Source organism: Micrasema longulum, unplaced genomic scaffold, assembly GCF_059751315.1.
Source record: "Micrasema longulum isolate JH-2025_06_02 unplaced genomic scaffold, ASM5975131v1 h1tg000147l, whole genome shotgun sequence".
NCBI classification, from domain to species: Eukaryota; Metazoa; Arthropoda; class Insecta; order Trichoptera; family Brachycentridae; genus Micrasema; species Micrasema longulum.
In genome coordinates, this window is record NW_028277353.1 from 1,097,147 (window position 1) to 1,111,944 (window position 14,798).

A 14,798-nucleotide genomic window follows, 5' to 3' on the forward strand; every position below is an offset into this window, starting at 1 on the left:
ATGACTGACATTGTCTGACCGGTGGAGATTAAAAAAGTTCTTATGCTTTTTATTGCACATAAAATAACAATAACAACAGACCAGTCTGACGATGTTGGTCACGATGAAACCGGTCACTGGTGAAAATTATAGCTAAACGTGGAAAAACTGAATGCAGTTTTTTTATAATACTAAATAAAAATATAGGTATTTTCTTTCTAAATTATTTCAATAGTAATCTCTGGGTGGATTTTGGAATAAGCATAAAAGCACTCAAGGCTAATTAAATATTTCTAAATTAAAAATGTACGTTTCTCTGGGAACAAACGAAATTATTTTTGATTTTTTTACATTAATACATATTTTTACACTATAATTATTAAAAAAATTGTTTTTACTTTTACTACTAAAATCCCACCAAGCCACTTTCTGTGGCTTGGTGGTAGAGATTTATATTAATACTAACTTATTTAACCTATATGTATAAAAACAATGAATTTACAAATATAATTAATAGCCGGAAAGATCAGTTACATAGATACAAATAAACAATTTTTATTTTAAAAAAATAAAATATTTTGCTCTTCTTACATTGTGTGCTAAATTTAAGTTCTTTTGGCGATAAATTAAAAATGCTAGCTACTAAATAATTAAGAGTTCTATTACCATGCTTATTACATATTTTTGGTACAACTAAACCATCATTATACGTGAAACGTGTATTATGGTTATCTTTGAGATGAATTTTGAAATTATTATTAAATTGTTCTAAAATGATGCAGCCACAGTAATACTCGAACTGGCAGAGTTTTAAGTGTTTTGTGCAGGAGAACTTTATCACTTTTTTGTATGTAAATCTCTGCTGGTACAATTCTCTTAACTATTGAGTACTGTAGACCCTGGATCATTTTATTATAAGTTTTAGTTGAATGTCCCCACGACTTTATGCCATATTTTATAATTTATTCTACCAAGGAAAACAAAGTCACAAAGTTAAAATAATTGACAATCCCATTTAAAATTATAATCTATAAAAATACCTAAATACTTGTACTCCTCTACAAATTCTATAAGTTCGCGATTACACGGGTTAGTGATACCATTATGTAAGCAATTTGTGCAATGAGCAATAATATTAGGCAAAACATATTTTTTTGCATGTGGAGTTTTTATGTACAAGCATTTAGTCTTTTTTGCATTTTTAAGATTAAATTTATTTATAGTTAAATAAATTTAAAATTCAATATACGGTACTGAAAAAAAAGAGGTGTATCCACCTTGAAGGCCTTGCTCGGTAAAGTCCTTCCCGAGACAGATGCCCTCATTGCGGGGGGCCATGACGTCATCCGATACTGCGCTCTCGTGGAGCGCATTCGGGGTCACCTTCTGTAGGGCTACCGCCCCCCCGCCCAGCCGGGCGCCCTCCCCCACCCCTAGTAGCACCAGATACTCGGCCACCAGGGCGGCACTATGCACCAGGCACATGCCTGCCTCCGTGTGGTTGGATCGCTATAAAATAGTTTGATACATTTCTTCGATATGATGAATGTTACCAGTGAGGAGAAAAACGGAGACCTATTTAGTGTTTTGTTTTAGTTTGTCAAATGAAAAAAGGAAACTTTTTAAATCTAATTATTCTATCCATAATTTCAAAAAAATTTCATCGAAAATGCATAAGTAAAGTACATACCTCCATGTGCTTTTGTGCCATATTGGCCAACCATGTCAGCCTCAGGTCCGGACTATTTTGATAACCTTTAGCTATGCGGTGCATTAGGTCAAGCAACATTTCAGGGTCCTCCTGGAACTCCTTCATTTTTACTGTGTCTGATAAAATCATGTGCAAATTGAAGACTAAGTCTTTCACCTGCAAACAGTCAATATTTTACCAAGTCTTTAAGTTAAATTTATTCGGCATTTATGATGTGTGCAAATATTCAAGTAAACCGTAAAATGTCTTTATAATACAATAAAGCTACAAATTACTCATGGGTGAAGCATACCGGAGTTTAGAAGGAAAAAACTATTATTTTATATTATAAACAAATGAAAATTCTTATTTATATTTGGTGTCCTATACAATCAACATTTCAAAATATGCAATAAGGTCTTTTAATATTTAATGTTTTATATATGCCTATGTTCATTATTTAATAAATAATCGATAAATAGTTTTCAAAGATTCAATTACATTTTATTTTGTATATATTTCAGAGCTAAAAACATGATTATTAAATCGTTTTAAATGAATTTTTTGAGAGATGTCTTACTACACCAGGGATGCTTTTCTGAATCTTCTTGTGGGGGTAGAGTGATTCATTTGTAGATTTTAATTTTTTGCATGGCACATGGCTACACTGATGATTAAATGTAAAATCACGTAAAATAAATACGGATACATGAAATCAAGCATGATGATTTACATTTAGAACATTATTGCCACCTTAAGCATTATCCAAAACACTTCATTATGTTGAAATGACCAAACCGTAATAGTTTTTCTCCGTTTTTTAAACAGTTTAATACATAATTTGACATGTAATTATATTGTGGTCACATATGAAGCAAAGTGTAGTCACACGCATAAAATAAAAATCCACAACTGATTCACTTTCAATACCAGACTCTAAAGATTTGATTACCTGCTCAGGGAATGAGGTGTCCTGCAAATCAGTGTCTTGTTCTGCATATAACAGTATAGTTTTGAGCGCACGTCGGAGAGAATCTTCACTAAAGGTGGCGCTTGTTCCCACTAATGAACTGAGAGACATCGTAACTTGCATCTTTACTCTTGCGAAATTCTGAAAATAAGATTTAAAATTCAGCGTAGTGAAGAATAATACAGAAAATACGAGGTATATCCAGAAAGTAAATTCCATTTCTATTTCTTGCCATTACAGCGCTCCGATTGCAGTTTCGCACATGAGTGGTACTTAACTATTAACTATTGAGAAAGGGTTGACACCATCATGAGTTCGCGGACTGTTGTGTACGCTTCGTTGTGTTTGTTTAAAATGTAGAATAAAATTGAAAGTCCTGCTGTTTGTGAGATAAGGTCTGTAATTAATAATCTATGGAATTTCCCCAGATTTCAAGATAATTTCTTTGTGAACAACTGGATTTTTGAAAACTTTGTGCTCAGAGAGAGCAGAAATTGTAAACTTTTAGATTTCTTTAATTTTTCTTCAACTGCACGAGCCAGTTCATCACTAATCAAAGTTGGATGCCCACTTCGGTCATCGTCTTGCACATTATCACGACCTTCATTGAACTGTCTCACCCACATCTTCTTACCATTTACTTATTTACATACATAAGTTTACTGTACATCATTTGAGACATAAATCCCAACTCCATGGGACTAAAAGTCCTGTGTTGAGATGGGACTAGCAATTAGTTGACACAGACACATGAGTATATCACCACAAATATAGGATCAGAAACATAAAAAATAATTTAAAAAAAAATACATATGGTAAACAGTAAACTCAAACATTCGGAAAATCATCAAGGAGTTTCCTACTCAAATCCCTCCCACGAAGGAAAATCCAGTCCTTAACTACTTGCTTGAAACTAGTTTTTGTCCTCGAGAGCTTAATACGCTCTTACAAAATATTGAACACTCTCGGTGCGATAAATGAGAGATGTCTCTGAGCAAAAGTAGTACGGGTTTTGGGTATGACATAATTCATGCTCTGGGAAAACCTTGTACGGACATTTTGCTGAGACCTCTCCTTATTGTGCGACCAGAAGTGTGTAAGTGCTTCTTTTAGGTACAGTTGTCTCATATCCAGCACCTTCATGTATTGGAACAACTGTTCTGACGGGTGTGTTGGAGGGCGCCGGAAAATTATTCTCAATAATAATTTCTGTGAAATTATGAGAGGCTTTAAAATAGATGCCGCACAACCCCCCCAGCCAGCTATTCCATAGGTTGCATTTAAACACTTATCGTATGTTCTCTGTACACCTCACCGATCTGTTGATGAATGTGGACTGGTTTAATGTTCTTCGCATTAAGGAAACAAATTACAGACCTTATCTCTCAATCGGCGGGATTTCCAGTTTTATCCGTCATTTCAAACAATCACCACGAAGCGTACACAACAGTCAGCCAACTCATAATGGCGTCAATTCCTTTTCAATAGATTGGGTTAAATATGACGCATGCGCGAAATTGTGATCGCAGCGCTGCGGGAAGATATACAAACAGAACTTACATAAAGTAATAACTTACATTTCCAATCTCATAATTCTGACGCATGAGAAGGTAGAGTGTAGCAGCCGCATGAGCACGGACAGCTCCACACAAAGCACCGCAGTGTCTTAGTAGTACTAAACAAAGTTCTCCACATTGTTCTGTCTCTGAGTCGAAAACCAGCCAGTGGAACTATACCAAAACAATAAAAACATATAAATATTATTATAAACTATTAAAATGTAAGTAAATATTGTTGATATTTTTGAACAAACCTTAAAAACAAGGGACCGTTGCGTGGCGAACATGTGTTGAAGTACATTAGTACTTTGATTCTTAGCTAACCCCAGGAGCAGAACTCTTAGTACTAAACCAAATAAGCTGTGATGAGAATCCCAACCTGATGCAACCTAAAAACATCAAATGAATAATAGGACAATATACAATGAAGAAACATTTTTTATACAGTTTTGTTCAATTATCTGAAAACTCTAATAACTAGGCAGCTTCTTGTATTTAAGCCTTGGCTTACATTAGCATTACACATCTAGAGTTATTAGTCAAATTTATCAAAGTGCAAAAAAGGCATAATAGATGATGCCAATATGCTGTAGGCATGTATTAGTAGATAACATTGCCACTTACAGGTGCAGCTAGTTTAGATTTTTCAGATTCAAGATAATAATTCAAGAATATTGTTGAGTTTTAGTGTACCTGCACTATAGTTTCCAGTGTATGCAGTACAGTGAGGGACACATCAGCAGCCAACGCTCCCTCCAGGTGTGCGGGGGGCAGGAGGAGGTGTGCGGAGGGGGTGGGAGCGGGATGGTACGCGGCCAGTGTACTGTTGTTGGCGGGGGAAGGAGACGGAGCTGTTCCTCCCCTGACCCATTCCTTCCTCCAGCGTTCTCGCTTCTCCCCACTCATGGTACTGTGGCATCCTTTTCGCCTTAACATCATTTCACTTCGAGCAGATCCCTGTCCAAGGATGACATCTTCCAACCTAGATTTGATGTCAGTTGTTTTACGTACATTCTGCTGGGCGCATTTTTGAATCTCTTTCTTGCCCTGTAAAAAAGTATGGAAAAACCTTAGAGTATTAACCTAATAGTCGCCCATATAGAGATAAATCATTCTACGATTATTGTCCACGACATTAGCTACAGATTACTGCAATACACGGGCTGTAGGTACTCGGGTAGAGAATTGCGAGCGCTAACTGAAACCGTCCATTACTTGTTTGTTGTTAAACTAAAAACCAAACCAAAAATTTGGAACGCTTTTTTTCTATGCGATAGAATTTAATGGCTTCTCTAGAGAATTATTACTCTGAGAAAAAAACAACATAAAATTATGCAAAATAACTCGTCAAATAATTGATTTCCTACAAAAATATTTTACAAAAAAATGTAAGTAATTATTGGTGTTCAACACTTTCGTTATGTACGACCACAAAATTAAATATTTATCACATTTAAAATTAGTTTGAATATTGATATGTGAATCTAAATTATGAAAATGCGAATACATATTTATACATATTAGAGCGATGACGTTATGTTACATGTGCAGAATACAAAAATTAAATGACCTTGTATTCAAAGCACGCGAAGCAAAGGCTGAGAACTTGAAGCATCGTGTGAATCCTTCCTGGTTGTAATTCTCCACACCACCTGGTGATCGCCGCCTTATCTACACTCTTCAGTACCCACACAAAGCACATGAGAAGATTTCTTGTTGTTTCACTGTTAAGGTGGGCTCTGAGAGTCTACAAAAAAATAATTTAATATTTACCAAAGATGTAACATATGAATAAAGGAAAATAAATAAAAGTTAGAAACCGACAAACCTTTTTATATTCACAAGTATCAGTTGGAGAAGGGAGTCCTGAATAAGGTAAAATATTTAAATTATCTTCACCTAATTGAAGCCGATCTGTAATAGCAATCCAAAAGGAATATTATGTAGTTACATTACATTCGTTACGTTACATTATTTCATTATTTTTACATGCAAAATTACACGTGATAATTGAAAGACACATGTCTTTTTATTAATTAAAATTATTAATAAGATTTACACGTTTGTATGTTAATTAAAGTGTAGAATCAATGGTGTAAACTTCTCTAAAAGCCTGTAGAGATAGGTTATAAACCATTCCAGAAAATTACAATTGTAATTTCGTTTCCAATGTAAGGCAACTAATTTGTTAATTTATTAAATGAAAGTAAGTACACAAACATGTCTTGTATGTCATAGTTAAAAATTAAAAGAGCTAAAAATAATTTCGTGGCAACCATATATGCTCCATCCAGGGAGCGGAAAGGGAAATGATGATGACAATGATATTTATTTACCCTTTCCTTGAAGAAATCCTCTATACAACTGCGGGTAGGTGTCCATCACTATGGCCAACAGTGGAATGTATAATGCAGCCACACGAGCTTTCACTTCAGGCTGAGAAAATCTACTGTCTGAATCATGGGATGTCAGGAGATTAAGTACAGCGCAAACAGCTTTGCCTTGTAATTTCGGACTCCTGTTAATCATAAAAAAATATAATTATTGTATGTGCTTTAGGTAAAAATATACACCTTATTTTTATTAGACAAATTAGTAAAATTTACAGATAATACATTTTGTTAATGAGTACTTACTGGATGTCAAGAACGGTAGATAACTCAGACAAAAGAAGACCAACAAGGAAATGTTGATGTCTATATTCGGGACTTAATTCGGAAAAACAACCACGATCTCCACCACTTAACTGAAACAAAAGCGTCGAAAATATTATTTACTAATAATGACTGCAAACAAAGAAAAATATTCAAATAATTCATTGAATTATAATAATGAAATGAGATGATGCAACAGGAGAGTTAAATAAAGTAAAAATAATATGTTAACAAATGAGAAATGATTTTTCATTTGTGCTAATGAGGTAGATAGTTATAGTTCATAATTACACACCAATAAGCCACAAGTAAGTATGTAGCTATAAACTGATTTATTGTATATTTAAATTTGATTGTAGTTCAGTGGTTCAGTGGTAGGGTAGCGGATATTTGGTTAAATTATCTGAGAGATCCCAACATTACTCTGTCACCTTAAACTTTCTTAAAAATAAATAAAACAAATTGAAACGTGTTTCAAAAGTTTCATGCTAATGACAATTTCAAATTTTGAATACAAAAGGGTGTATTTCTAAATAAACAAATAAAAGATTTCTCCTCTAATAAAAATGAATGCAAACAAAATATGAATCCAAACATGTTGTATTTATCTGTTTTAAGATATTTTTGAGCAATGAAAAGATGGGTTGATCAACACAGATGCAATGTTTTTGTTATAATAAATGTTATGACGTTAACAATTTATTATTATTCATGCAGATGTGTACGACAACAAGTACAGAAACATACATTTGTGGGAAATCCTCTCCTTTACGATATAATTCTGTCTAGTTAGGGGAGGGGAGTGGTGTAATGTTAATAGTTGGATGATTGCTTACCTGATACGAGACATTGGATGAGTGACTGTGGGCGGAGTGGGAGGAGTGGGTAGAGGGGGAGGGGCTGGATGGACTTACAGGCCCGGTGTACGGGGTCCCGCACGGCAGGTTTAGAGAGATGTAGTGCTCGTGGGAACACACGATGCGCAGGAAGGCCACCTGAAAATAGTATGGTCAATATCATTTAACGAGTCATTTTGTTTACAATACTGTTGACATGACATTCTCCATTATTTTCGTTTTTAGTAATATGCAATAAATGTTTTTTTAGTACTTTTCCCAGACTGCAAGAATAATTTATTACTAGCAGGCAATAGTCGGTTATCACCGGCTGTTCCTGTTGTGAGTGGTGTATTATCTAAGAATTGACTTTATTAAATAAATATTATCTTTCAAAAGTCTCATGACGCCCAGAAAACATTTTTTATTTACAGCTTGTTCTCTTATAACAAACTCCGAGTGTAAAACACCACAGTAATCAAATAATACACCAATAAGTAAATTTCATCATCGATTTAGATTTTGTTAAATGCTTGACATTTGTATAGTTAGTTTTGTTTTGTTACCAATACGAATAATGTGTTATTCATAACTCATTATAAATTCTATCAACAAAAATGTGTTGTCTCTAAATGCTACACAAAAACTACATTTTGAAAAAGAAAGTTTTACGTTTCATCTATGCAAATGACGTAACTAAAAATAATACAGTTTTGAAGCCTAGTCAGCAGAAGTGAGGCGAAACAATAAAAGTGACACTAGCGCCATTTGTCCGTTGGTTTTATAAGCTAAGTTACTACGCTTTTAATGATTCATAGAGAATAATTTCTTTATCTCATACATGGTGATAATTTGAAAACATCAATTTTCGAGTTGTCACTTTAGAAATACATGTGCGGCATCACAATAAACACTAGTTGGGGCAGGTTTAGTAACTAACACAAATATTTATTTTGATATTGCAACACAATGCCCGCTCCATTGTATTTAATTTGTGACTCACAGTCGTCTTATTTTGTAGATTTTACAAACAATTGATAAATGATACCAATCTCTTTTTATTTATTTTTTTCCAGAGCAGTTTTTGTAATCAATATGTACCTTTTTTGGGTGATCCCGTGTAAGTTGGATTCTTCAAGATGGCTCCTGTAATGGTAGCCGAAACGTTGGAACAAATCTAACTTACACAGAATCACCCAAAAAGATACATATTGATAACAGTGACAGATTTTGTAGCTCTACAACTCATAAAATAGCGTACAGACCATTTCAAAACCAGTTGTCGTAGTGAAAACAGTTGAAATGTTTGTGTTAACACATAATATGTACAAGATAAAATCAACAAAAAAAACTTTAAATTGTTTTATCAAAAAATTACCTTGTAATGAATCAGTGGAACTGCATCAGGCAGAGAAGCAATCTTGGCGGACATTTGTTTGTAGTAAGTTCTGATAAGTCCAAACACAAAGCCTCTATCCACAATACTGAGCAAGTCGAAGAGAAAGAATGCCAGGCTGTTATTTAGCGACTGGGTCAACTTGCCATCCTTGCCGTATCGAGAGATTATCTCCGAGGTTATGTTGCTGACGAGGGTTGTAATATCATCCATGTATTGGTCAGAGAATCTCGTTTTCCTAGGTGCTTCTAGCGTTCCATTCCACCAGAGCTGTTCTACCATTGATTTGATCATCAGCTCAAACAATGTCCTAAAGAGACGGATTACAAGAATTAAAATTTACGTTTATGGATAGTTATTGACATGTAATTGTATCCAAAAAGTGTACATACAATCAAAGCTAAACATAAAATAGAGGTATACCCAGAGAGAAATTTCCGTTTGACAGGTAAAAGAAAACAAGTACATGCTCAACAAAAAATTACTGTGAAAAAATCTTAAGACCTAAAACTACTTTTCTATGTAACTCCCACCATTTTGTAGGCAGTTGTCACAAGCATTGGTATTCCTTCTTCACAAAAGCATGCCGCCCTATTTATAAAAGGGGATGCCCACTTCATTCATCGCCGTGCACAATCACACGACCTTTATTGAGCTGTCTCACTCATCTCCTTATCTTTGAATTACTTCCCTACGATCACATGTTCTTCGTACACCTCACAGATCTGTCAGTGAATATGGACTAGTTTAATGTTATTCGCATTAAGGAAACTAATTACAGACCATATTTACCACACTTACTCTCATACAAATACACACAAAGACACCCTTTTACACACATATATATACATACGCGCGTACGCATTAAAAAATGTACCATAATTTAATATGGATGATTTTCATATAGAAGCTTGGCTGGTCTGTCTTCAAACCTTATTTATTATATAATTTAATCATTGTTGACTGTATATTTCTGTAAAATAAAATAAATAAACAAATATTTTTTCACGCCAGGATTTCAAGTTTTATTCGGCATTTTAGAACCGCGAAGCGAATGCAAAAAGGTGTTTGACTGCTTTCATTAATAGGTATCGTGAAAAATAGTACATTTGAAAAAAATATTTACCAAGAATTTAGCATAGCCAGATCTTTGGTTGTGCCACTAGCAACTACCCACTGAAGAGATAGTTCCTCGTGCAATACTTTACAGGCAGCTCCAACAGCAGGGTTTGTGACTCCAGTGCTGCTATTTGCTGCTAGGTTTGTGCACCATTCAAACATTTCACCTAGATATACAAGATTAAAATAAATGATAATTAAAAAAGATTTTATCGAACTGATTAATTCAAGGAAAAAATAAACTTCATAATTAATTTTCTATCCGCATCCAGTGGGGCATAGGGCACTGCATTGGTACTTAAACTCGTTTGCGGTTATGCCTGAAATAGTAGTCAAAATCATGTCTCCCATTTACACAAGTTGAAAATATATTGGTAGTGAAAAGATGGTTATAGTCTACGTGAAACTGAAGTAATTATATGGAAGGAGATATTGTGTCACTATGAAAAACAGTGCAATGAAAGTGTCCCCGTATGCAAGTCAAATAAGTTGATTATTCAACGGGATTCATTTGTCCCATGCTGTGCTATGCTAAGGGAAAAAGATGGCAAGTTATATGTGTCCATATGAGTGTATCCCATGAGAAAAATGTCCCCGAATGTGTTAGTTGCAGCGTATCCGGATCATTTTTATTATATAGAAGGTAAGGTGATCAATCTTACACATCAGGTGCCAGAAATACTTTAGTTTTAACCACCTTTAAAACCAATATTTCACATCCACTTTGTTAGGAATTGAAGTGGGGATCTCAAGCAAGGTAGGCGAGCATGTCAACCTACGAGCAGCCATCGAGTCGAAAGCACTCGTTCAGGGTTTTGGTTCAATTTCACACACAGAACATTATTCATCATCCACCTGAATACAGAATGAATTTTTGCCTGTACAACTATGTTTTTTTTATCGAAACATTTGGTGATTCATCGAAATGATATAAGTCGTATGGATCTATACTATACCTGATTTGTGTCTGGCCATCTGCAGAGTGGAGAGCAGGTGAGGTTGCATGGGAGAGCTGGTGGCGTGTGAAGGGTGGGAGTGGGAGGTAGAGGGAGGTCGAGGAATGAGACACTGGTACTGAACGTAGGAACCAAGCAGCGGACTACGCCCATGAGAGTCACACGTACTGCCGTCACTCATATTCTGAAAAGAAGGTAAGTATAAACATATTTATATAATTGGGTTAACATGGTATAAAAAAGCCTACACAAATATAATATATTATTATGTACAATATTAGAAATAAAAAAATCATTGTCGTTTCAATATCCGCACCAAGTGGTGCATAGGGCACTGAATTGGTACTCCAATTACAGCGTATCATGATCAATTTTGTTACATAGAAGGTAAGGTGATCAGTCTTACGCTTGAAGTGCCAGTCAAGGGACAATAAAATATTGAAGTGTAAAACCACTTTATTTATTATCTTTTTTATTTATTTATAATTTTTAAAATCCGTTATATAAAAAATATCGACACTGGAAAGGCTATTTACTTTAAGCGACATTTTGCAAACTTTACAGGAGAGCCATTTAAAAAAATTATATCTTATTCAGAACATCGTCTATTGACGGGGTAAATCATATTTTCATGTGTATTCGCCTATTTATTGAAAATATTTTACTAGTCCCGTGTCATTTAATGTAATTAGTTCTGTCGTTATTAAAACTGCGATGTTGCTTAAAATAAATAGCCTTTCCAGCATCGATATTATAAGGTCTAGTCATGTTGTCTCATCTGTTGAGTGAAGTCATCATGTGCTTTTTCAGGTTGATATTAAATTTGTCTCCAATGTAATTTTTCAAGTAGTAAGGAAAGTCGTTGTAGTGTTTAAGTCCATTGTATAGTATTTTTGGCAATCCTATGTTTGTATTTACTTTTTTAATATGATAGTACTGTTGTTGTCTGGTATTCTATTTGTGGAAGTCAGCATTTTTGGTTAATGTTATGTCATCATCTTTTATGTTTCCCAATGCAATTTTGTGTACAATTTTTTGTCTTCATTTTCTGAGTATTTTATGCCAAACTGTTGTGTTTTTTTGTACAGTTCAGTCGTTGGGGTCAAGTAGGGTAAGTTGTATATCAGATAAATTATTTTATTTTGTTATCTTTGTATCCTTGTTATCGGTTCCCCTAAAATAAATATTTATATGAAATAAATTAACAAATATTTCATGTAGACCCCCCTCCCAGGAATCAAACCCAGGACCTGAAGCATGGTAGGGGAACACGCCAACCACTACACCACGAGGTAGACTTCTTCATCCGCCCAGACATAGACTTATAAATTAGCAATGAAAACCATTAATGTAATCAATATTTTACCGTCAAATTGGAAAAGATTTGTGAAAGGCAGCAGAAGACATCTTGCGCTATGTTAAGTTGTTGTCCGTTTAGGAATGGTGGCATAACAAGCATCAATATCAGCTTGTCCAACAGAACTGGTAAACTTTTTACAAGAGCTTCGATTCCAGTATTTGGAAGATCGATAATGCTGAAACACAAAAACAATTAAAAGACAGAAAAGTGAAATTATAATCAATTTTAAAGTGAAAATTATACAATTATATTTATTTACCTGTTCCTCAATTCTGCTTCCATATTACTAAGGCCAATACGCGGTGGAATAACACCTCCTTGAACGGCATCACAAGCCATTATAAAACGTTCCATATGAGAATCCTTAAAAATAAACAAATATTCTTAAAATAAATCAAAATAAAAGAAAAAAATGTACTTAATATTATGATAAATAATAAAGAAGGATATTGAGGTTAGAATTACTGACTATTACATCATCGCTTGCCATGCCTTTTTTAATTCTTACGGGTGGAAAATAGGCAAACAAGGTATACTGCGGGTGTTTTAAAATTAAAAAAATATATATTTGCTAAGAAAAAGAAGAAAAGTTTACTATAAACATTATTTCAATTATTATTTCTATATCTAAAACATGAACACGGATATTATATCATATCAAATATAGGCAAAAATGCTAAAAGTGATCTTAGCCATAGGCGCGATTTCTAAAAGTCTTTAAATTTTTTTGTTATTGCTAAAGCTAATAATATGAAGAACTTTTGTTTTTAAAAAATTGTAGACTGAACTCAGTGAATAATTTTACTTTATGTAGAATGTAAACTAATCTTTAAAAATTTAGTCTGAGATAAACATTGGAGCCAGACAGAAGCTGCATCGCTTGGGGTATTATTGTAGATACATATACTTACAAAAAACATGCTTTTGTGCATCCTATGAAATACCTAAATCACGTGCGATTGCCTCTCCTTAAGATGTTGCATTTCTATCGACATTGTGTTTATCACTACAAAATATTTCCCAACCAAAATGAAATGTACTGCAATATGTATAAAAAATAAAACAATCTACCATTGGGTTGACGGATGATATTGGATCGAGAGATATGGTGAATATTGGGCGGTGATTATCGATCCATTTGGTTCCTGGTAAGAGAACTTCTGGGAATATGAAAGAGTAGTTTGGTGGTGGTGCCTCTAGCATCACAGGGAGATTGAATTCTCCAGTTGTCAATCTACCGGAACGGCACATTGGTAGCCACTGGAATAAATACATAGTAAAAGTATTATTTATGAATGTGCACAATTTGATAAAATATATTAAATACACAACTCGACTTGCGTGCAATAATTTAGGAGGTTTTCAGTGCACATACACACAATTTACAGTGCCAGATAAAGTGCATAACATGACAATTGTAAATCAATAAATCTTTTAATTCTGGATAAACAAAAAAATGCATGATATCATAATTTTTTTATATATACATGACTCCAAGCACAAACTTACCGAGTAGCCAACTGTAGTCTCAATAGTTTTTTCCAGCTCAGGTGCTGTAACAGGTTTTCGTTGGCAGGAGATGTGATAGAATGTAAAGAGAAGGTGATGATGATCACCCAAATTGGCTGGGAGTTTGATTTTTATTTCATCATAAAACGATGGACACCTGTAATTAAACAAAAGCAAATAAAAAATAATAATGAAACATGATTGTGTTGTGAGTATTTATGACAGGACTAGGTATATCAGTTTTGCTTAATGCATTTCTTGTTGGCATTCCGATCACACTGTAGTGTCCTTCATCTGGGTTGTAAATTGGTATAGTAAGAAGAAAGAAAGAAAATAATTTGTACTTACTTATTGTGATAGGTAACTGTAGTGAATGCCTCCGAAGTAAATTCTAAACAAGAGCTCCGACCAAAAATGGCATTAAGGGCTTGAGATTGGTCCTCACCAGACATTAGTTGTATTCGAACCTGAAAAAATATTGTTGAAAATTAAATGAGTTATTCATCAAAAAATGCAATATCAATGAATGATAATAATAATAATAAGTACACACGGCTATGTTCCTTGCAGATCCTGTTCTGGATGCGAATGCAGTGAAATTTAGATCCTTTGGATAAATATAAAGCAGATTCCTATATTGGTAGTGAGGAATCATCATAGGAACCAAAGGAAATGGTAGAATTTCCTTGCAAGGTTTGTTCGCATTTTCTGAAATAAAATGAAAATGTATTTAAAACTAAATATTCTGAATTAATTCGAAATGACATTGG

General features: G+C 34.2%; 1 protein-coding gene across 3 annotated transcripts in view; it reads right to left on the reverse strand.

Annotated features, from left to right (window-relative positions):
- Zir (dedicator of cytokinesis) overlaps positions 1 to 14,798 on the reverse strand; it is a 28,170-nt gene that overhangs the window by 4,070 nt on the left and 9,302 nt on the right. The window contains exons 10-29 of one of the 3 annotated variants that reach the window (XM_088242643.1): positions 14,582 to 14,736; positions 14,377 to 14,495; positions 14,029 to 14,185; positions 13,591 to 13,779; positions 12,779 to 12,882; positions 12,526 to 12,694; positions 11,160 to 11,343; positions 10,211 to 10,370; positions 9,067 to 9,394; positions 7,767 to 7,847; positions 6,835 to 6,944; positions 6,535 to 6,716; positions 6,027 to 6,112; positions 5,769 to 5,945; positions 4,892 to 5,245; positions 4,453 to 4,587; positions 4,217 to 4,369; positions 2,622 to 2,780; positions 1,670 to 1,846; positions 1,257 to 1,488 (exon numbers count right to left, since the gene is read on the reverse strand). In XM_088242643.1, the coding sequence (XP_088098769.1) occupies positions 1,257 to 1,488; positions 1,670 to 1,846; positions 2,622 to 2,780; positions 4,217 to 4,369; positions 4,453 to 4,587; positions 4,892 to 5,245; positions 5,769 to 5,945; positions 6,027 to 6,112; positions 6,535 to 6,716; positions 6,835 to 6,944; positions 7,767 to 7,847; positions 9,067 to 9,394; positions 10,211 to 10,370; positions 11,160 to 11,343; positions 12,526 to 12,694; positions 12,779 to 12,882; positions 13,591 to 13,779; positions 14,029 to 14,185; positions 14,377 to 14,495; positions 14,582 to 14,736 (3,411 nt within the window). Of the gene's footprint in view, positions 1 to 1,256; positions 1,489 to 1,669; positions 1,847 to 2,621; positions 2,781 to 4,216; positions 4,370 to 4,452; positions 4,588 to 4,891; positions 5,246 to 5,768; positions 5,946 to 6,026; positions 6,113 to 6,534; positions 6,717 to 6,834; positions 6,945 to 7,688; positions 7,848 to 9,066; positions 9,395 to 10,210; positions 10,371 to 11,159; positions 11,344 to 12,525; positions 12,695 to 12,778; positions 12,883 to 13,590; positions 13,780 to 14,028; positions 14,186 to 14,376; positions 14,496 to 14,581; positions 14,737 to 14,798 lie in introns of those variants that run through there. The other 2 variants (XM_088242642.1, XM_088242644.1) reach the window with 2 other exon arrangements.